Raw genomic sequence first — 18,371 nt, forward strand, 5'->3', positions numbered from 1 at the left:
TGATGTGCTTCTGGTGTATCATTGGAGCAAGATGGTAGGACAAACCTTGAGAAACCACAGGGTGTTACAGAGTTAAGTCCATGCCATGTTGTCCACACTTTGGGCATTAGTAATGTTGATATTATATTGGTTTCCACAATTTATTATTGATGAAATCAGCGAGATAAAATTAATATTTATGTTAACATTCACTGCGCCATTCATGAATTTGTGGATATGTTTCATTCTGGTCCATTTAGTCCTGTCAGCGGCCAATGAAACTGACTGGCTAATGTCCTCCTCAAAATCTTTCTGTCCATGAAAACTAACTGCATGATGTTTCTGTTGAATTTCAGTTGGAGCAGCACAATGGAGTAAATATAGATGTATTTTCTATCTAAAGCTGTAACTATCAAAACTTCAAAACTTTAGACTCAATATGTTGGCTAGGCATAAAACATCACCAATACAACACAATACATGTTTCTTCCCTTTGCCTTGATGGTGATGACATGTTACTCCTCTAGGGCCCCATTGGGAAGCCGTGGTAGAATAAGTTGCCAGGAACCCGTGTCAGGAGAGGATATGGTGCAGATTCTCTCTCTGTGGTTGGTAGTGTCATCAACCCTGTCATAATGTCACTCACTGGTTTATGTCGTCCAGACCTAACTGTTGTCAGGCTGCTGGAATATTAAGCAACAAACTGACAGAATCTCTCCTGCTTTCCACGAGGCTGTCTCTTTTTCCCTGAGGCAAGAAGCTTTCTGACAATCAATATAACCCCAGTATGACATCATCGTGTATTTAACTTGCAATAGAACATGCTAACTTGTGCATCCAGGAATTGAGCAAACAGTTGGTTGTGTATCTATACTGACCATCTGAAACATTTCTGAGGCAAAGGGATCAGTTACGAAACATTACAATTTTCGGTTGTTGTTTTGGGGAGGGGTGTGGGGTTCTCTACACCATCTTAAAACTACCCAGGGGGGTCAGACTCGCTGGCTTGTTTGATGCATGTCATTGATCCCAGTTGCGTGGATCGATGCTCATGATGTCAATCACTGGATTGTTTGGTCCAGACTCGATAATTGACAGACAAGCGTCATACAGCTGGAATATTGCTGAGTGCGGCGTTAAACAACAAACAAAACACAAAAAAGATTTACACCGGGTTAATTTTGCTCTTGGCACTGGCATGGTATCATGAAGCATCGTCTTGCTTTTTTAGGAAAAATATCTGAATTTTCAGACATGTCATTTGGTTGGAATATTGCTGAGTGCGGTGTTAAAAAACACACAAACCAAATGTTTGTACGACTATGCTTCTCGTAAGAGGCGACTCACGGGATCGGGTGGTCAGGCTCGCTGACATGGTTGATGTCATCGTATCCCAACTGCATGGATTGATGCTAATGTTGTCAATCACTGGATTGTTTGGTCCATATAGCTGGAATATTGCTGAGTGCGGCGTTAAACAACAAACCAACCAACATGTCTTTAGTTTGTATTGAAGTTTCTGAATTCAGCAGTTCACTTACATGATCGAGTCCGCATAAAATGTTAAGTCTGAAAACAAAAGTGGTTCACAGGATAATTATTGTATTGCACCTACTTCACATAGATGTTGTATCACTCACTACGACTCAGCCGAGGTATTCAAGGCTGACACATAACAGTCACATGTAGAGATGGCAGCTCTTCCTTCTAGGGTTTATGTAATCACTAAAGGTTTGATGAATTGCAATATTTTGTGACATGATATAGGTATCTATGTATCCATATAACAACAAGAATAAAGGGAGGACATGTGATGTGGCATGAATATAAAGTGTAAATTATCAACCCATTTTCATGTAACTTTTGTCATGTGTTGTAAAGCTGTTTCTTAATTCAAGTCAAGATTCACAACCAACACCTCTATTGAAAACTTTGATAATTCCCTGAACACAATTCTCTGGTTGAGTTCTAGCCCCAGTAGCAGTCAGACAATTCTATTGTTGCTATTAAGCAGCTTAAGTCTGGTACCACAAATATATTTTAAATGAAACTGTTTCAATTCGTATTATTTTTGCAGACATATGTGGGAGAAAAATATAATTAATACATCAAATTCATCTGACTTTAAGAAAATTGGAATGGCCATCTCTGCACTTCTGTGTTGCATAGAAGGACAATCTCATATGGTTTTATGATTTAGCAATTTTCAAAACTTAACAGCACTTGCACATGAGATTATGGTAACAGTGTTTAGTCTGCACAAATAACAAAAGTCAAGGCTTAAGGTGCACTTAGACGATGTTTGGGTCACTGATCTGAAGTTTTTTATGTTTGTCTTCTTTTTAAATAGTGAATTATTCTTTCGCAATCAACACTGGTAAGACATTAGATAAAACCCCTTGTACAGTCTTTGGCTCCAGATGTGAACGGTGAATTTCAAAATAACTCAAAATCTGGAATACCCCTTGTAGTCTGTTAAAGATCAATACAGTACACAACAATGAATACCCTATACCCAACCCTATCTGCTGTTTGTCATTTTTTTTTCCCCATCACTGGAAAAAGTTGTTGAAGTAAAGTCATGTTTTGTGCACAAGTTGACATCTTGAACGGAGGGGAGCACAACGGTAGGAGGAACAGCGCAAACATGCATATGCTACACAATGCAACAGGGAATGACAGCAAAAGAGCCCTGAGGGGTCATCACATGATTATTTTAATCGCTATCTGACTCCTATCACAGCCTTGTTGGAATATTGCTGGTGTCACTGCTGATGGTCACAACTATTGGTGGGACTTTTGCTTGCTGACGTCCATCACATGACCAGTATCTCGACTCGTTGACGACTTGATAATGCAACGCTGCCATGTCTTCACTGTTAGTGTTACCTGACCAAGGGATTCATCAACCAACTTTACAACATTTTACATTTCTACACATAACATGATAGTTTCTTTTACAACTGATGGGAATAAAAATAACAAAAAGCAGATAGTGTTGGGCACAGAGTATTCATTGCCATGTACCGTATTGACATTTTGTAGATTTTCCCCGATTTTGAGTCATTTTGCAATTCATCGTTCTCATTAGGAGCCAAGCGGACGGTCGTATATGATGACAATAACCTGGATAAATGAACATTATCACATAAAGGCTGAACCAGCCTTTGCTTTTATGTTGTTTTTAAGATAAATTGGTTGATCTTTTGGCAAGGGGATTCTTTAGTATCTTTGCCATTACAGGTTATCTTTTATGGTGGTATATTTATTTGAAAGCATGATTCTTATGATCTGTAACAGTTCCTTGGTCTTTTTGATATTTGTATGTGTAGCTGAGATAACCATCAGTGGGTATGAGATGTGATAAAGGTGTCTGACTGACCCCCACTATGTGTTGTTGTTCTAGAAATAAGCGATGACGACTTAACTCCGGATGACACACCCCCTCACCGCCTCCACAGCAGCTATGACAGGATTGACAACAACACTCCCATGCCTTCCAAGTCTACCAACCTGGTACCTGGGGACATACAGAATGGTCCTAGCAAATCAAGGGAAAAGCTGAACATTGAAGTCTTAAAAGGAATTAATATGTTTAAGCGACACCCCAAGAAAGGGACCATAGATGTTTGGTGGTTGTTTGATGATGGTGGTAAGTATGGATCTCTTTGTATGCTTAGCAGTTAATATTGCAAAAGATAAAAAAATGGTTGTTTGTTTTTATTTTGTAGAAGTTAGTTTACAGAAAAAAGTACCTGTATATATTGAAATCACAAACGTCAGCTTATTTGACTTCCTCCATATGTCCCATACTCCATGCTTCTCCCTCCAACTGATGAGATTCAGTGGTTACAGTTTGTGTCCTGTATGATTCTGTTCCCTGAACACACAAATCTACTGGACCTGTGAAGATCCAGTTTTGAATAGGTCTTCAGCAACCCGTGCTTGTTGTAAAATGCGATAATGCTTGTTGTAAGAAACGACTAACGGGATGGGGTGGTCAGACTCGCTGACGTGGTTGATGCATGTTATCGTATCCCAATTGCATGGATCGATGCTTATGATGTCAATCATTGGATTGTCTGGTCCAAACCATCGTCATTTAGCTGGAATATTGCTGAGTGCAGCGTTAAACAATAAACAAACAAACACGTGTCTACTGTTGATATGGCCAACAAGTCTGGACAATCTTGACTTCATTGTTGTTAGCAAAACTATATATAGTCAGTCAAGTTCTGTTATCACTGAAAGCATGCCCTGCCACATGATTGCTGTTGGTTATGTCTATACAGCAGAGTTACCATCCCTATGATTCAATAATCCAGGGATTTGTTGATAGGTTAATCCTGACAGCTAAACCTGCATCAGTTTCTCACAGTGCTGTCACAGTGTTTGACATTAAGCATGTAAGTCAAGGGGTCCTTGTCTTCACCCTAATGTTACAATTTGAAGATTTTAGAGGGTCCCTAGATTCAAATGCTGTAATAGTTCTAGGACCCCCTTAATTTTGAACACTGCTCTCAAGTTTAAGGACCCCTGGATCCCTCATAGATTCAAACATTCACAAGATCTTGCTGTTATTCAGGCATGATAATTTTCCTCGGATTCCTCTCAGAATTATGTAAAATGCACTTAATGCCCAAACCCACCAAGATTGGCGATGTTCTGCCAAAAAAAAGTTTTGCTGTTCTCATATCTAGTTATTGTAGTACAAGTGTCTAGTGGTGCATTGTGACATGATGCTGTCTGTGCAGGTCTGACGCTACTGATTCCCTACATCCTGACAACCAAGGCTCACTGGCGGGGCTGCAAACTGAGGGTCTTCACTGCAGGCACCAAGAAGGGCGACCTGGACAGGGAACAGAGACAGTAAGATATAGTCCAGTCAGCGCTAGAAATTGGCACTAGTCTTGTCGTCCTTATCAAACTGCCCAACAGCTAAGGTATCATAAGGACTAGTAAAAATTTGCCATTTTTAAGGGGTTTTAGGGTTTTGCTATCACTAAGGACTAGTGGACTAAAAATGTTGGTTTCTTCTGCTGAGGAGTCCTGTGGGGAGATTCGGGAACCATGAAGTAATCTTAATTCAGTGGCTATTGTCAACTCGTAGTCTGTGTTAAATAGGGGAGTTATGACGGTTATGATGATGAGATCTCCCTGTGGAATTGGGTCCAGGATTGTATTGATTTCAGCAATACATTATACTTGTTGTGAATGTTGATTGAAATGAGAAATGTTCCTAGTATTAGGATCCAACTGATAGAAATGATGTTTCAGGATGGCCACCCTGTTGTCCAAGTTCCGCATCGAGTGTAAGGACATGACTGTGTTACCTGATGTCAACAAGGCTCCTTGTGAAGAGAGGTAGGTACAATAACATGCCCTTCACTGACAGCCTTGTTTCTGTCAGGCTAGCAAACATAACTATACATTCACAAGTTTAGCTAGTTTGGCAGCAAAGACAAACTTCATGTTCAAGCACGAAAACCTGGCTCATTTAAGCTACTGTTGGGCTATTCAATGGGCACTAGGCTGGTACGATGTGGCTGTCCTAGTAAGTGTAATCCAAACATTATTTTATTTACAGTAAACTACATTTATAACGAACATGCTTATAATGAACTGACCGATATAACAAACTTATTTTTCAGTCCCAACCATTTAATGCTGTAAATATGCTTATAATGAACAACGGTTATTACGAACTAAAATTAGTGGTCCCTTCGAGTTTGTTATAACCCTGGTTTACTGTAATCTCAAATTTGATAATGTTTATCAGTTTTTAGTTAATGAGTATTCTTATCTGTATTCAAAGACAGGGACTCAATTACAAACTTCAACTTTTGTACCTAGACTGGCAATTGGTCCAGGAACGTGAAGCACAGCCTTCTTTACGCCATGCTGGAGGTTACAATACATTTGTTCAGGGTGTATTAATATGACATTTCTTACAGGAGACATTCGATGTGGAGGAGATCGAAAGGTATTGAGAAGTGCTAGAGACATAGTTGTAGACTCTTTAGTCAGGGAGATATAAACATGATGTCACCTATTGAGAGGTCTTATTTGTCTTGTGTTCCCAGTCAGATGGAGTTCAAGAATCTGGTGAGTGACTGGGTACTGGACACCAAGGCAGGAGAGACAGAGGAAAAGTTCCCTTGGAAAACCACACAGGATGAGATGGAGTTGCTCAAAGACAAGGTATGATTTAACCACATTGTGTTGATGGTTGGTTCTGTTGTGTGTAAACACAGCTCTGTTTCAGAAACATTGCAAGAGGAGTTGTTCCATGTGAAGATATTCTTGCATGTGTGTAGATTTCATATCATTTTGCATTACATTATATCCCTAAAGACTTGCCTGTCAGGCGTGAACCAATACACGACAGACCCATATTGTGATAGAAAAGTTTACTTTGTATCGATACCAAAACATAATTTATTCTCCTAGGTGTCCTACAAAAATTTTTAATTCAGGAATAAAATGGGAGGGCCACTCTTTTACTGCAGCAACTTGCACTTGACACTCGTGAAAACCTGGGCTAGAATTTGTTTTCAGCAACCCATGCTGTGTCGTAAGAGGTGACTAACGGGATCGGTTTTCAGGCTTGCTGACTCGGTTGATGCATGTCATCGTATCCCAGTTGTGTAGATCAATGCTCATGATGTTAATCACTAGATTTTCTGGTCTAGACTATCATGTACAGACCGCCATCATACAGCTGGAATATTGCTGTGCAGAGTTAAACAACAAACACCTAGCACTTGACACATCATTCCCTTCTTAACCATATGTTATGTCGGAGCACTCTTCCTAGGAAATGGGATGGTATATCATCTCTAGATGACTTATGTCTTTATGTGTTACAGACAAATCGCCACATTCGACTTCGAGAGCTGATGCAAGAAAAATCACGAGATGCATCCCTGATAGTCATGTAAGCCAATATTATTTATTCATATTCCTTTGATGGAATAGCACCTTGAAACTGCCATTGAAAGTAGACAAGGATTACTGATATTACAAGATATCCTATCTGCATAGACTGGTACAGAGAAATCCATTTTTCCTGAAACTGCTCCAACAGGCAATGACTGTTAACAACATTTCTATATAATTTAAGAGACATAACCCCCTGGGCACTTAGAAAATTGTCAGAATCTTGGGATCTGATTGGTTCATGTGATCTTGATAAAATACTATGTAGTCTGCCTGAGGGGGAAATATCTTCTGAGCTGGAGAATAAATCCCTTATATCCTGCCACAAAGAACACAGGCTGCACATGGATTTCTGAGTGGGACAATGAATCTATTGCACCCTGCCAGGAACCAAAAACCTGCAAGTTGTCAATGAAAGTCACGTGACATCGCACAAGCTAATGTGTACTGCATTAGGTTTTATGCCACTCGCTTCAGGCTTGTTGTATAAAAGGGAGGGACGCATAACTCCACATATATCCTAAGTAATATTGCTATAAATTATTGTTTGCATGCTATTGACTCAGCACTTTAATGAATTCATTGTTTGTCGGTCTCATAATCTCTTTCTTTCTTCTGGATGATAACATTGATTAATTATTAACATATTACATATTTTTTTAATAATTTCTCTGGTTTTGTGTTCCAGGACCCTGCCTATGCCGAGAAAGGGCACCTGCTCTGCTGGGCTGTACATGTCATGGATAGACACCCTCACAAGGGACATGCCGCCTATACTTCTACTTAGAGGCAATCAAACCAGTGTTCTCACATTCTACTCATAGTACACAGCCTTACAGGGCCATGGTATTTACCTGACACAGGAACCTTTTTACAGCTGGTGACAATGTAGGCCAATGGAGCTACTATATGTGACATTCACCAACCACATCTCGGTCCAGTGGAACTTATGCAGGAGTTTGGATATACACGACTTACACCATCTATGGAACATGTGATTAGGACTCTTGAGCCAAGGTTATTACTGTAGTACTGATGTTATATTTGTATATGGGATATATGGAACCAAGCATTTATGGTATTTAACACTAAATTGTCATGGCTGCTTGTATACATACAAGGATTATGCACTTATTCAAAGTAGACATTAATCCAGTAAGTGCAATATAATCTGGTTTGACTGTTTGCACAAGGGATTCAAGTACAACAAGAGACAAAGTACAAGGATCTCAAGTACATCAAGGGCCTAAGTACAAGGATCCTATGTACAAGGCTTAAGTACAAGGCTCTCAAGTACAACAAGGGCCTAAGTACAAGGCTCTCAAGTACAAGGATCTCAAGTACCACAAGGGCCTTAGTACAAGGCTCTCAAGTACAACAAGGGCCTTAGTACAAGGATCTCAAGTACAACAGGGGCCTAAGTACAAGGATCTCAAGTACAAGCAAGTTGTCAAAAGATTTGTTACAAGTGACAAACCAGGAGGACTTGTCGGCCAGAGATATACAATTGTTGATAATATAGGCTGTTTGATCCAACTAGGAGGGAGATCTTAACAACGATCCTAAGTACAAGGCTTAAGTACCAAGAGGGCCCAAGTACAAGGATCTCAAGTACAACAAGGGCCTAATTACAAGGCTCTCAAGAAGGGCCTAAATACAAGGCTCTCAAGTACAACAAGGGCCTAAATACAAGGCTCTCAAGTACCGCAAGGGCCTTAGTACAAGGCTCTCAAGTACAAGGGCCTTAGTACAAGGCTCTCAAGTACCACAGGGGCCTACGTACAAGGATCTCAAGTACATCAAGGGCCTTTGTACAAGGATCTCAAGTACAAGGGCCTAAGTACAAGGCTTTCAAGAAGGGCCTAAATACAAGGCTCTCAAGTACCACAAGGGTCTTAGTACAAGGCTCTCAAGTACAACAAGGGCCTAAGTACAAGGCTCTCAAGTACCACAAGGGCCTTAGTACAAGGCTCTCAAGTACAACAAGGGCCTAAGTACAAGGCTCTCAAGTACAACAAGGGCCTAAGTACAAGGATCTCAAGTACAAGCAAGTTGTCAAAAGATTTGTTACAAGTGACAAACCAGGAGGACTTGTCGGCCAGAGATATACAATTGTTGATAATATAGGCTGTTTTTTCCAACTAGAAGGGAGATCCTTGGAATCCTACAACTTGATGCTTTCAGATCTATTTTGTTTGAAAACCTGTCTAGGAATCAAGTTACATTATGGTTTATTGTAACAAAAGCAATTAAACAGCTGGGGGCGAATCTCATTTACAGCAAGTAGACTGTAGGTTTGTTTATTTTTAGAATACTCCATTAAATATTCTTATACATGTACTGTTCAGCATTTTAGTCAATGAATCTCATGACATCCTATTTGGAAGTGTGCTTATAGTTATGATTGACAAGATAGCATTTATAGTGCTTCGGTTGACTTGGACCAACCCATGTGTTTTTTGGAGGGAAAAGACGTCATTGCATATTGTTGTGTTTAGAAAGAAGCATAATAAAAAAAAAATTGAGAAGAAAATGATCTGATTATTATGACAAGTGTATTGAAATGACCCATTTACAATGTGAAACAAAAAAAGACCAATGATCATTATCTTAAATTCGTATTCAAATGAGACAAAATGTTTTATGGTAAAATATGTTGTATTTATTATTCATATGATGCAAACTAGCATGGACCAAAAGAAACAACATGTTGATGCATAAAAAAACACCTGAAAAACACAAGATGATGGTGCAAACTATGAAATCCACATGCCAAAAATATATTTAGAAACATGTAGATGTATAAAACATATTGTAGATGTGACAATACAAGGGGTGCACATTATAATCCATATGTAACTTTAGGGTTACAGTATCTATATATCAAAGGGAAAAGCATTTCAATATATTATTTCCTCATACTGTCTTCATGAGTCAAAGGGAGTACATTAATGATTCACTACAAGACATGTCTGTTCAACCAAAATCTGTAACATGATGTGTCTGTTGAAGTAGACTTAAACCTCAGACTTTTTGAAAATCAATAGCTTCCAGGTCTATTTTAAATTAGTTGTCAAGAAAACGCGCAATGTCAATCCGTATGCAAGAAATAAAATCATTTAACCAATTTTGTTTCAACCTTCAACACAGTCAGTATGTAGAGCCTTCTTTTATGGACTTTTCAGACATTGTTGACTTTGGATTTTCCTTAATAGGCACCGTTGCATGAAACAGCCCTTTTAAGTTAAGCCTAAAAAAAAAATAGTATTGGTTCTCAGGCACCGCCGCATCATTATAAAGTTCGCGCACGTTTAGTTTTTATTTCCAGTATTTGAAAAAACCCACAAGAATCCTTAAATATTCCAAGTCCAATAGTAGTCAAATACTGTATTCCAGTATTTTACTCATCAAGGAAATCATTTATGTGGGAGGCCCTCTCCCAGGTTGATTGTACAAGACTGTTTATTTGGTTACACCACTGTTTATTTGGTTACACCACTGTTTATTTGGTAACACCACTGTTTATTTGGTTACATACTAGTTTGAACACCGCACACACGCTCTGTTTTCAAAAGTCATTGCCTGAGAACCAATTCTTTTATTCTTTTAAGGCTAATGTATTGGACCATTCTATATGATACAGGTGTATTGTTGGGCCACTAAGCTAATGTATTGTACCATTCTATATGATACAGGTGTATTGTTGGGCCACTAAGACTATCTGCATACCAAATGATGTGATGAACATAATGTTTGTAATAAGAACATGAACAATGCCTGTGGGTATCAGATCTGTACATAGACATATAGTACTGCACTGATTTGATTACTATTTTATTTATTCATTCTCAAGGAAGGTGTTGGTGATGCTAAGTTTGTGTGACTGAGATGACTTGCTGGAAGTAGGTGGTGTGGCCATCAACGAGTGCTTGTGTATGTAGGATGCTGCCATGCATGTCATGGAGACATTCACTCAGTGTATGACTGCATTTTGAAAACGGTTGTGTTGATCCATCATTTCAACAGAAATATGGGTTTGCTTTTGTGTTTTATCTTATTTTCTAAACATTGTACATAGAAAAATATTTAATTGAAACGTGAAGTTTGTGTAAGATTATTTCTCTCTCTGTGTTGTCAGTTTTTGTGCCTTGTTTTAATTAATGTTTTACAAAATATGTCAGGAGTTGATCTTTTGGCTCAAAATTTAGATTATCTTTTTCATTCCAACTGATTTAATTGTTTTAAACAAAATTAAGGGTTATCAGTTTAAGTTGATGGAATGGTCTCCTTTAATATGATTTTGGAATTTGTATTATTGACCAACATCATTATGCCAAGTTATACTTTGTGCTGAAACCAGTGCTAACAAGCTGTTTGTATTGAACCATATTTCTTCCATCATTAGAGATTTCCATCGATAAGAATTGTTCTTCATGATTTTAGAGTCTTTGAATACCCTTATAACAAAATCCATGTTAGCAGAGGACAAAAGTTCGCAACTCGGAGACTTTTATGATTTCTCCAAACTTGAGGAAATTATTGAATAAATAAAGAAGATGCAAGTAATGATAATGTATCTTCCCTGTGTTTATGTTCAAAACAAGAATACTTGTTGATCATCCTTGTGCTGGATGTTTGTGGTGATCGGCAATCTTGTACTGAGTTAATTTTAGAATGATTTTAAATTGACTTTTCTGTTTAGGTTGAGTCCCATATCATTAGGTATCCGATCATTCGTTGACATTATGGTTGTATTTATGGCATGATAAATCATGATGGCTCGTGGTGAAATGTGTTTGGTAATATTAATGAGGGATTGTTTGGAAATTGGTATCGGGACGCAGGTTATAGAGTTTATAGTAAATGGGGTCCAATGTTAAGTTGTTATATTGTTGTTTAAAGATGTTATTATTTTGTGTGGTTTACATTTACATAGAGGTCTTGATTGTATTGAACTATCACAACACGAAGACAGGTACGTCTTTTTGTGTTTGATTTGTGAATATTAGTAGACGACTTCGTTTTATCATAGGTCAGAATGAAGTGTGGTGCTAGTTCTTTACACATTCTCTCCATTAGATACAAGATGCTGCATAGGATAAGTAATCTACCTTATAATTAGGAACGTTATTTTTATAGCAATATCATAACTTGTCAACCGAGTATTCACTAACTGTTTTCCCCTTAACCTTCTCTAAAAATAGAAAGGCAAATTTGATCTTGATACTCCTTACAGGACCTCATGATTTCAATAGTTACTAGACCGAGAAATGATAATCCTTCAATTGATGAATATAATAAGCGATAAATGTGCAATAAGGTTACATTCAGAAAAGCTGCCTTTGGCATGTCAAGTAATGTGGAATATTGGTAGTGTAAAGCTGGTTCACAATGTTATTTCCTTTGTTGTGGTACCATTGCTAGATGCAAGTGGTAAAGGGTTTACTTTCTATCTTAAAAAATAATCACAAATCATAGTGCTTAGGGTCCAGTTTGTTTCAAGCACCACACATGTGATTGGGTTTCACTGTATGATGTCTAATTTCAGAATGCAAGACTTTCATTGTGGAAGTAGTGTGTCATTGTGACGAGGGTTAACCTGCCATGGTGGATTGTCTTTCATTTTAACATATGCAACACATCATGTATAAATGTTATATACATCATGTTCCATAGATAACTATGTCTACATCAATCACGGCCATGTATTTATATTTCAAATATTCCATACTTGCGATAATATATTGCTCTTATTTGAGGTTGCCTGTTTTTGTTCTTGCTACGTGATATGTTCCATATCAGCTTTTGCTTTAAAGAATCAGGGTTATGTATTCCAGGATCACCTTCGGCAGTCTCACCAAGGGTGGGTGGTATGGCCAGGGTCCAAGTACTGTTCCTATCTATAAGCACTGCATGAGGTCCATTTACAAAATGTAGTAAACACAACAAGCATTTGTGCGCAGAAAGGTATGCAGACCTGCTTGTCGTTTTCATCAGACCTATTAACATCTACATTATCAGTGTTCGAAATACCTGCCTGCCTGACCGTCCGAGACGGGTTGATTTCAACTCGGGCTGCCAGATTTTCAAATCCCCCTGCCCGACAGTCGGGTTGTATTTCATATGTGACGATATTCTAAATATTTCCCGATGATTATCCCCCGCCGCGCGAAAGCGCGAAGCGGGGGATATAGTATTCACGACCATCCGTACGTACGTCCGTACGTCCGTACGTCCGTACGTCCGTCGATAATCATTAATTCACATGTAAAGATGAATGATAAAATGTAACCAAAAAGAAAACCCGTTAGCTTATCCTGAGAAACATAAGTTATAGTGGGCAGGCAGGTTTTCGTCAGGGCTGGCAAGTATTTCAGCTAGCCAGTCCTGTGGTCTGGCTGAAATTTTTGGGAGTTTCATACCCTGACATTATAAACGTTAATACTTTTATTTCCCCACAAACTGGGCTGTGTTAGGAAATATTGAAATTGAAGAAACTTGTTATATTTTCTAATTGATCTTGCAAAACTAGAGTCATTCTGACAACCCTTATGAAAATAAATATAAAGTCTAATTTCTCTTCTCATATTGATCTTTTTATATTGTATTTCATCATGGAAATTGATTCAGAGGCAAGAGGAAAAGATTATGAGAAGTCATGGGTTGGTGAATCTGTAAGCCAGGTAAAAATGCTGTCATCTTTATGAATTATTAACACTGAATTAATTGCATTTATGCAACTTCATAACTATCTTATCCGATTTCCCCCAAATCTGTTTGTAATTATGGTTTAGGTGAAAGAGGAATACATGACCTTGTTTCGGAAAGTGGTCACTTTGTCAAACATTTTACATCTTGTTAATTATTTACCCGTTTTGTTGTCCACTTGGTTTATACTTATACACTGTCTTTTGTGCAAAGGTCTTTTTCTGGTGCTCAGCTGTTGATCAAATTATCCTGTCAGTTTTGGTGTCTTGTGTTTCTAATGCAGTCCTAACTACCATATTCGACCTATGTATTCTGCATACTGTATGTAAGTTGTAAGGCAAGGGATACTTGTGACCTCATCAGCACATTTATTAACATCTATTTCAGATTCATATCTCATCATGACTTAAAGGACAAGGTATAATAAAGGCATGTTTTGGCCCACTAGGAATGTCAAATACTGAAGCAAGAACTTTCATATATTGTTATAAATATGAGCGGACAAGTTCATGTGAGCCTTTTTGTACTCGAAACATGAGATGGCACAGAAGTACATTCGTGGCTTTAGTAGGATATATATATCTGATATTTTTAAAATTTCACCATGTTGTTCTGTCTTAACCTTCATCACCTAAGACACACAATAGTTAAGACTTACCGTATTCGACATAATAAGCGCCCAGGGCGCTCTCAAAATTAGAAATAGGGGGCTCTTATTAGAATGTTATTTTGATGAAAAACAACGGAGTTCAAAGAGCGTAAATTTCGTGGTTTATGCTGAAATGTTTATAAACGACAGATATATTTTTCCAGAATTTAATTGCCCATAATTAAGGGTGCATATAACAAACGTATTATGAACGAATAAATAGCCTTGTGTACATTTATCAATCAGAAGGGGTGCTAATTGGGATATTTCACTAGCCAGTATATTAGCAAATATCGCCGTGGGCGCTTATTAGAGCGGGGCGCTTATTACGGTATTCATTTTTAAATACCCCGGTATTTGTAACAGGTTTCTGGAAACATCAACCTTTTTGACACATTTTATCTTCATGTTATAGAGTTTGGGTTATAAAAATCCACAACAGAAGTTTTGAAATAAACAAAGTCTAATTTTTACTTGAATTGAAGTGTCTTATAACTTTCATAACTGTTACTATAACAAATGCTCGGTTTATTCAGATCTGCAGGCCAAATATGGTTCTTATCATACCTTCCTCTGCCTTTGCAATTGGGGTTCTCTTCAGGATGGCAAGATTCTAAATTGGTCAAATATGGTACATTATTTGCATTTAGACAGGTAGAAACTGTTCAAGAGCATTTGATAAGACATTGTTTACCCCCTATGAAACAAGAAAAACATGTCATACTTAGTTTGGTGAATCAGAATTTGTAACCTCGAGCTGAAGCGCTCGGTTCCAAATTAAAATATGAAGTATGTACTCTACAGTGGGACTACATCAAATTTCAAAACACACTAGGTTTATCTCCTAATTGTGCCACATTTATTCCTGCAATTCATGTCATATATTGGTAGTGCTGTTTGCTTTAGCAACTTGCTTATCTCCACTGTCTCAATTAGTAGCCACAGCTGCAAAGTTCACATATTTTCTCATGTCTCAACTCCCATTCCTAACAGTGTCAGAAGCATTTCTGTTCTGCTTCTCATATCATGCATGCCCAGCCGAGCAGAAACACTTTATACATATGGTGATATATTACATGATGTTTTTTGTTTAATGTTTATTTTTCTTTATTAAAGCGAGACTATACCCAATGTTTGGGCCCCTTTTAAAAGGAAGGCTTAGACCTTGTAATATGTTTCATTTGTGAAATTGGGACATTGTCATTTTGTTTTAAAAAAAATCTGTGGATGACTAATTATTGCCTGATAGTCAAGGGCATGGTTAACTCATATCTGGCGATAGGTTAATTTACCCAGACCGCTTCTCCTTTAAGCTGCATGACACTCATTTTTATCACTGTCATATTCCAGCAAGTTAATTAATAATCAAGAATATTGTCCTCAAATTCTTATAAAGATCCTTTGTGATATAAGGATGAGAATTGGTTTCTTAAGACTTTACTGTGTTTGTGGTGAGGGGGAATTTGCTGCTTGCGGTTCCTGAGAACCAGACAATGTCTGCCATAGAAAAGAACTCTAGTCCAGTGAGGTTTGGACCTTACCTATGCAATACTTCTACAGAGTCTCTTACCAACAATGCAGCGTTATGAATAGTGTTTGTGCTACCAGGATTGATCACCTTAGAGTTATTGTCTTGAGATACGGAACTAGGTTCTGAGAGTCTGTATTATTTAGATAACTGAAGTCAGATGGGCATGATATTGTCTTCTAGATGTATTCTTGATGAATGGCACATCCTAATGGATGACACCTGCTCTTCATGCAACAGCCAAACCTACCTTCGTATTGTTAACTGTATTATTCAATTAGTTTGTTTAGATATAACTCAAATTCCCTTAATAGCCATTAGATTAGTGGCATGACCTTGTGAGTTAGTTAATATTTAATCACTTCAGCAATCTCTTCAGCTACATTGTGATAAAGTCATGGGCTTGTAGCAAGCTTTTTTGTTCTTTGAAGATCTTTTGATTTCATCACTTCTCTTTAAGGTACATTTAATTTACAATATTAGTGAATAGTTAAAAAGAAAAGAAAATTGTATTAGAAACTTTGCATCACTTTGAAGGAAATGTTGCCATTTTTCAGCATACAAAATGTTTCAAGATCTCACTTTACTCCTGCTTTGAAAGACTTTCATAATGGTGACAGACATTTATCATAGTCAATATCGATCATGCAATTATGCTTTGCACATGTAAATTAGTCCTGTACATAATGTAATTAGCAATATGTCCTCACAGATAGACTATTTTGTGATACTGGATGACACTGCAGCAGTCTGTTCTGTAACATACATTCAACATGTACATTATGAGATTGGTCACTCTTCTACTCCTGTTGTCATATGCTGTTGAACTACCGATTGTTTTTGTTATGACACTTTTTGTGTATCAGCCAGTTAGGCACACCCTAGCTTGCCTTGCCATCTCCATGAATACCAGTGATCTGATGCCGGAGGTTCGTGGTCAGATTCTCAGTTACAGTTATCTGTTACAAGTTCAGTCATCCGTACCATGCTATGAGTGGTTTCTTCATAGACTCTGAATGATTAATTTTCATCCGTTTCATTAATTTGTTAGAATTATTCACTGCTACTTTGAAAATGCAATTTTGATCATAGCTTGTAATTTTGAATAATCTAGGACTTTGAGTTTGGAAAAACTCAAATAATAATGATGTACCTGTAACAAGGTATATAATATAATATATCATATATTTCAGAGCAGCCTTTCATTCCTTAAGGAATGGACAGTTTGTTTTGGAAGGGAACATATAAAGAATTGTCATTTCATGTGCTTGTTGCACAAGGACAGTATGTTGAGTTTCAGCATAGATAAGATTTAATATTTCTCTGATATTGTCTGTGTGAAACCATTCAAATTTTGGTTATTTGAAAGTGCAATTTTTTCAGAGTGTAAAATTGCTTCCAGCATAAATAGGTTTCCTTCATAATTGGCCTGATCTTCCGTAACAGTTCACCAACAGAGATAATGTCACATCACGTTCATGAGGGTTCTGGTATTTTCATTTGAGTTCTATCTTTACCTTCAGGAAATGACAGAAATTTCTAATTTATTTATTAATTTATTAGAAAGTGAATTGAAAATTATAGACATGGAAGATTATTTATTTGGGAAACTTCTCCAGCGTCTCAGCCCATGCCCCCTCTGAAGGTGAAATGACCCGTGCCTGGGCGCCATTGTACAAAACAACCTCAGCGCTACGACTGTCGTAAGTCTATGTTAAGGTATGGGAGTTATGACCACCTTAGCGCAAAGATTGCTCTGTACAACTGCACCCAGATGTGTTGTGCAACAAGGTGAGGGAATGTCCAGTTGTATGTCAACTATCCAGGTGATGGTTATGTACATGTTATCTGTGTTTACTGCTTTGACACAACGGTGTTGACATCTTAGTGCAATCTGTTACCGCTTACCAAGTTATGCCCCCAGCAGTGGGTTGTTGACAATATACTGCAACTGGTTCTCAAACAGGGTGAATGTACGACTCACAACTACAAATCTGCAATAAAGTTTAAACAAGTACCTGGTGTTCTGTCAATCTCTTGCCTGTGTGAAATAATATCAATTTAAGCACTAAATATCTGAAAGCAACAGGTTTATTCCTGTAAGGTGTACATTATGCATTCAATATTCGCGTATGTACAGGTACTGTAAAAAACTACATACAGCATTATTTACTTTTCACAACTCAAATGACTAATATAAAGCAAGGCATAGCAAAGAGTAGTCATACCAACAATGGCAACTTAACAGAATTAACTTATGTATTACTGTAATCATTGAGTCCCTGCTTACATAGGCCAATAGTGTGCGGGGACCTAATCTAACCCCAAAAGATGGTCTTGTGGATAGCGTCTGCCTGGAGAGCAGAAGGTCTGTGGTTCGATTGCCGGCTGTTTCATACAAAAAGATGGTACTTGTTTGATACCCTTAATGTTGAGCTGCAGGCAGGGAAACAAGGAGTCTGTAGTCAGTATTGTGTTAACACTGTAGCATGGTACATGTATCTCAGTGGGCATGACCCCACCATAAAACCGGCATCATAGCTAAAATGGATAGAATTATCAGAACTC

At 37.8% G+C, this 18,371-nt stretch overlaps 1 protein-coding gene across 4 annotated transcripts in view; it reads left to right on the forward strand.

Annotated features, from left to right (window-relative positions):
- Positions 1–18,201, forward strand: part of LOC124143744 (solute carrier family 12 member 3-like) — a 76,579-nt gene extending 58,378 nt beyond the window's left edge. For 2 of the 4 annotated variants that reach the window (XM_046512807.2, XM_046512809.2), the window contains 6 exons: positions 3,386–3,631; positions 4,734–4,848; positions 5,257–5,343; positions 6,063–6,180; positions 6,849–6,916; positions 7,607–18,201. In XM_046512807.2, coding sequence (XP_046368763.2) covers positions 3,386–3,631; positions 4,734–4,848; positions 5,257–5,343; positions 6,063–6,180; positions 6,849–6,916; positions 7,607–7,742 — 770 coding nt within the window. In that variant the 3' untranslated portion in view covers positions 7,743–18,201. Of the gene's footprint in view, positions 1–335; positions 354–3,385; positions 3,632–4,733; positions 4,849–5,256; positions 5,344–6,062; positions 6,181–6,848; positions 6,917–7,606 lie in introns of all 4 variants that reach the window. The other 2 variants (XR_007222811.1, XM_046512808.2) reach the window with 2 other exon arrangements.
- The last annotated feature ends 170 nt before the right edge of the window (positions 18,202–18,371 follow it).

This window comes from Haliotis rufescens, unplaced genomic scaffold (assembly GCF_023055435.1).
Source record: "Haliotis rufescens isolate VD_foot unplaced genomic scaffold, xgHalRufe1.0.p SCAF_1, whole genome shotgun sequence".
NCBI lineage: Eukaryota > Metazoa > Mollusca > Gastropoda > Lepetellida > Haliotidae > Haliotis > Haliotis rufescens.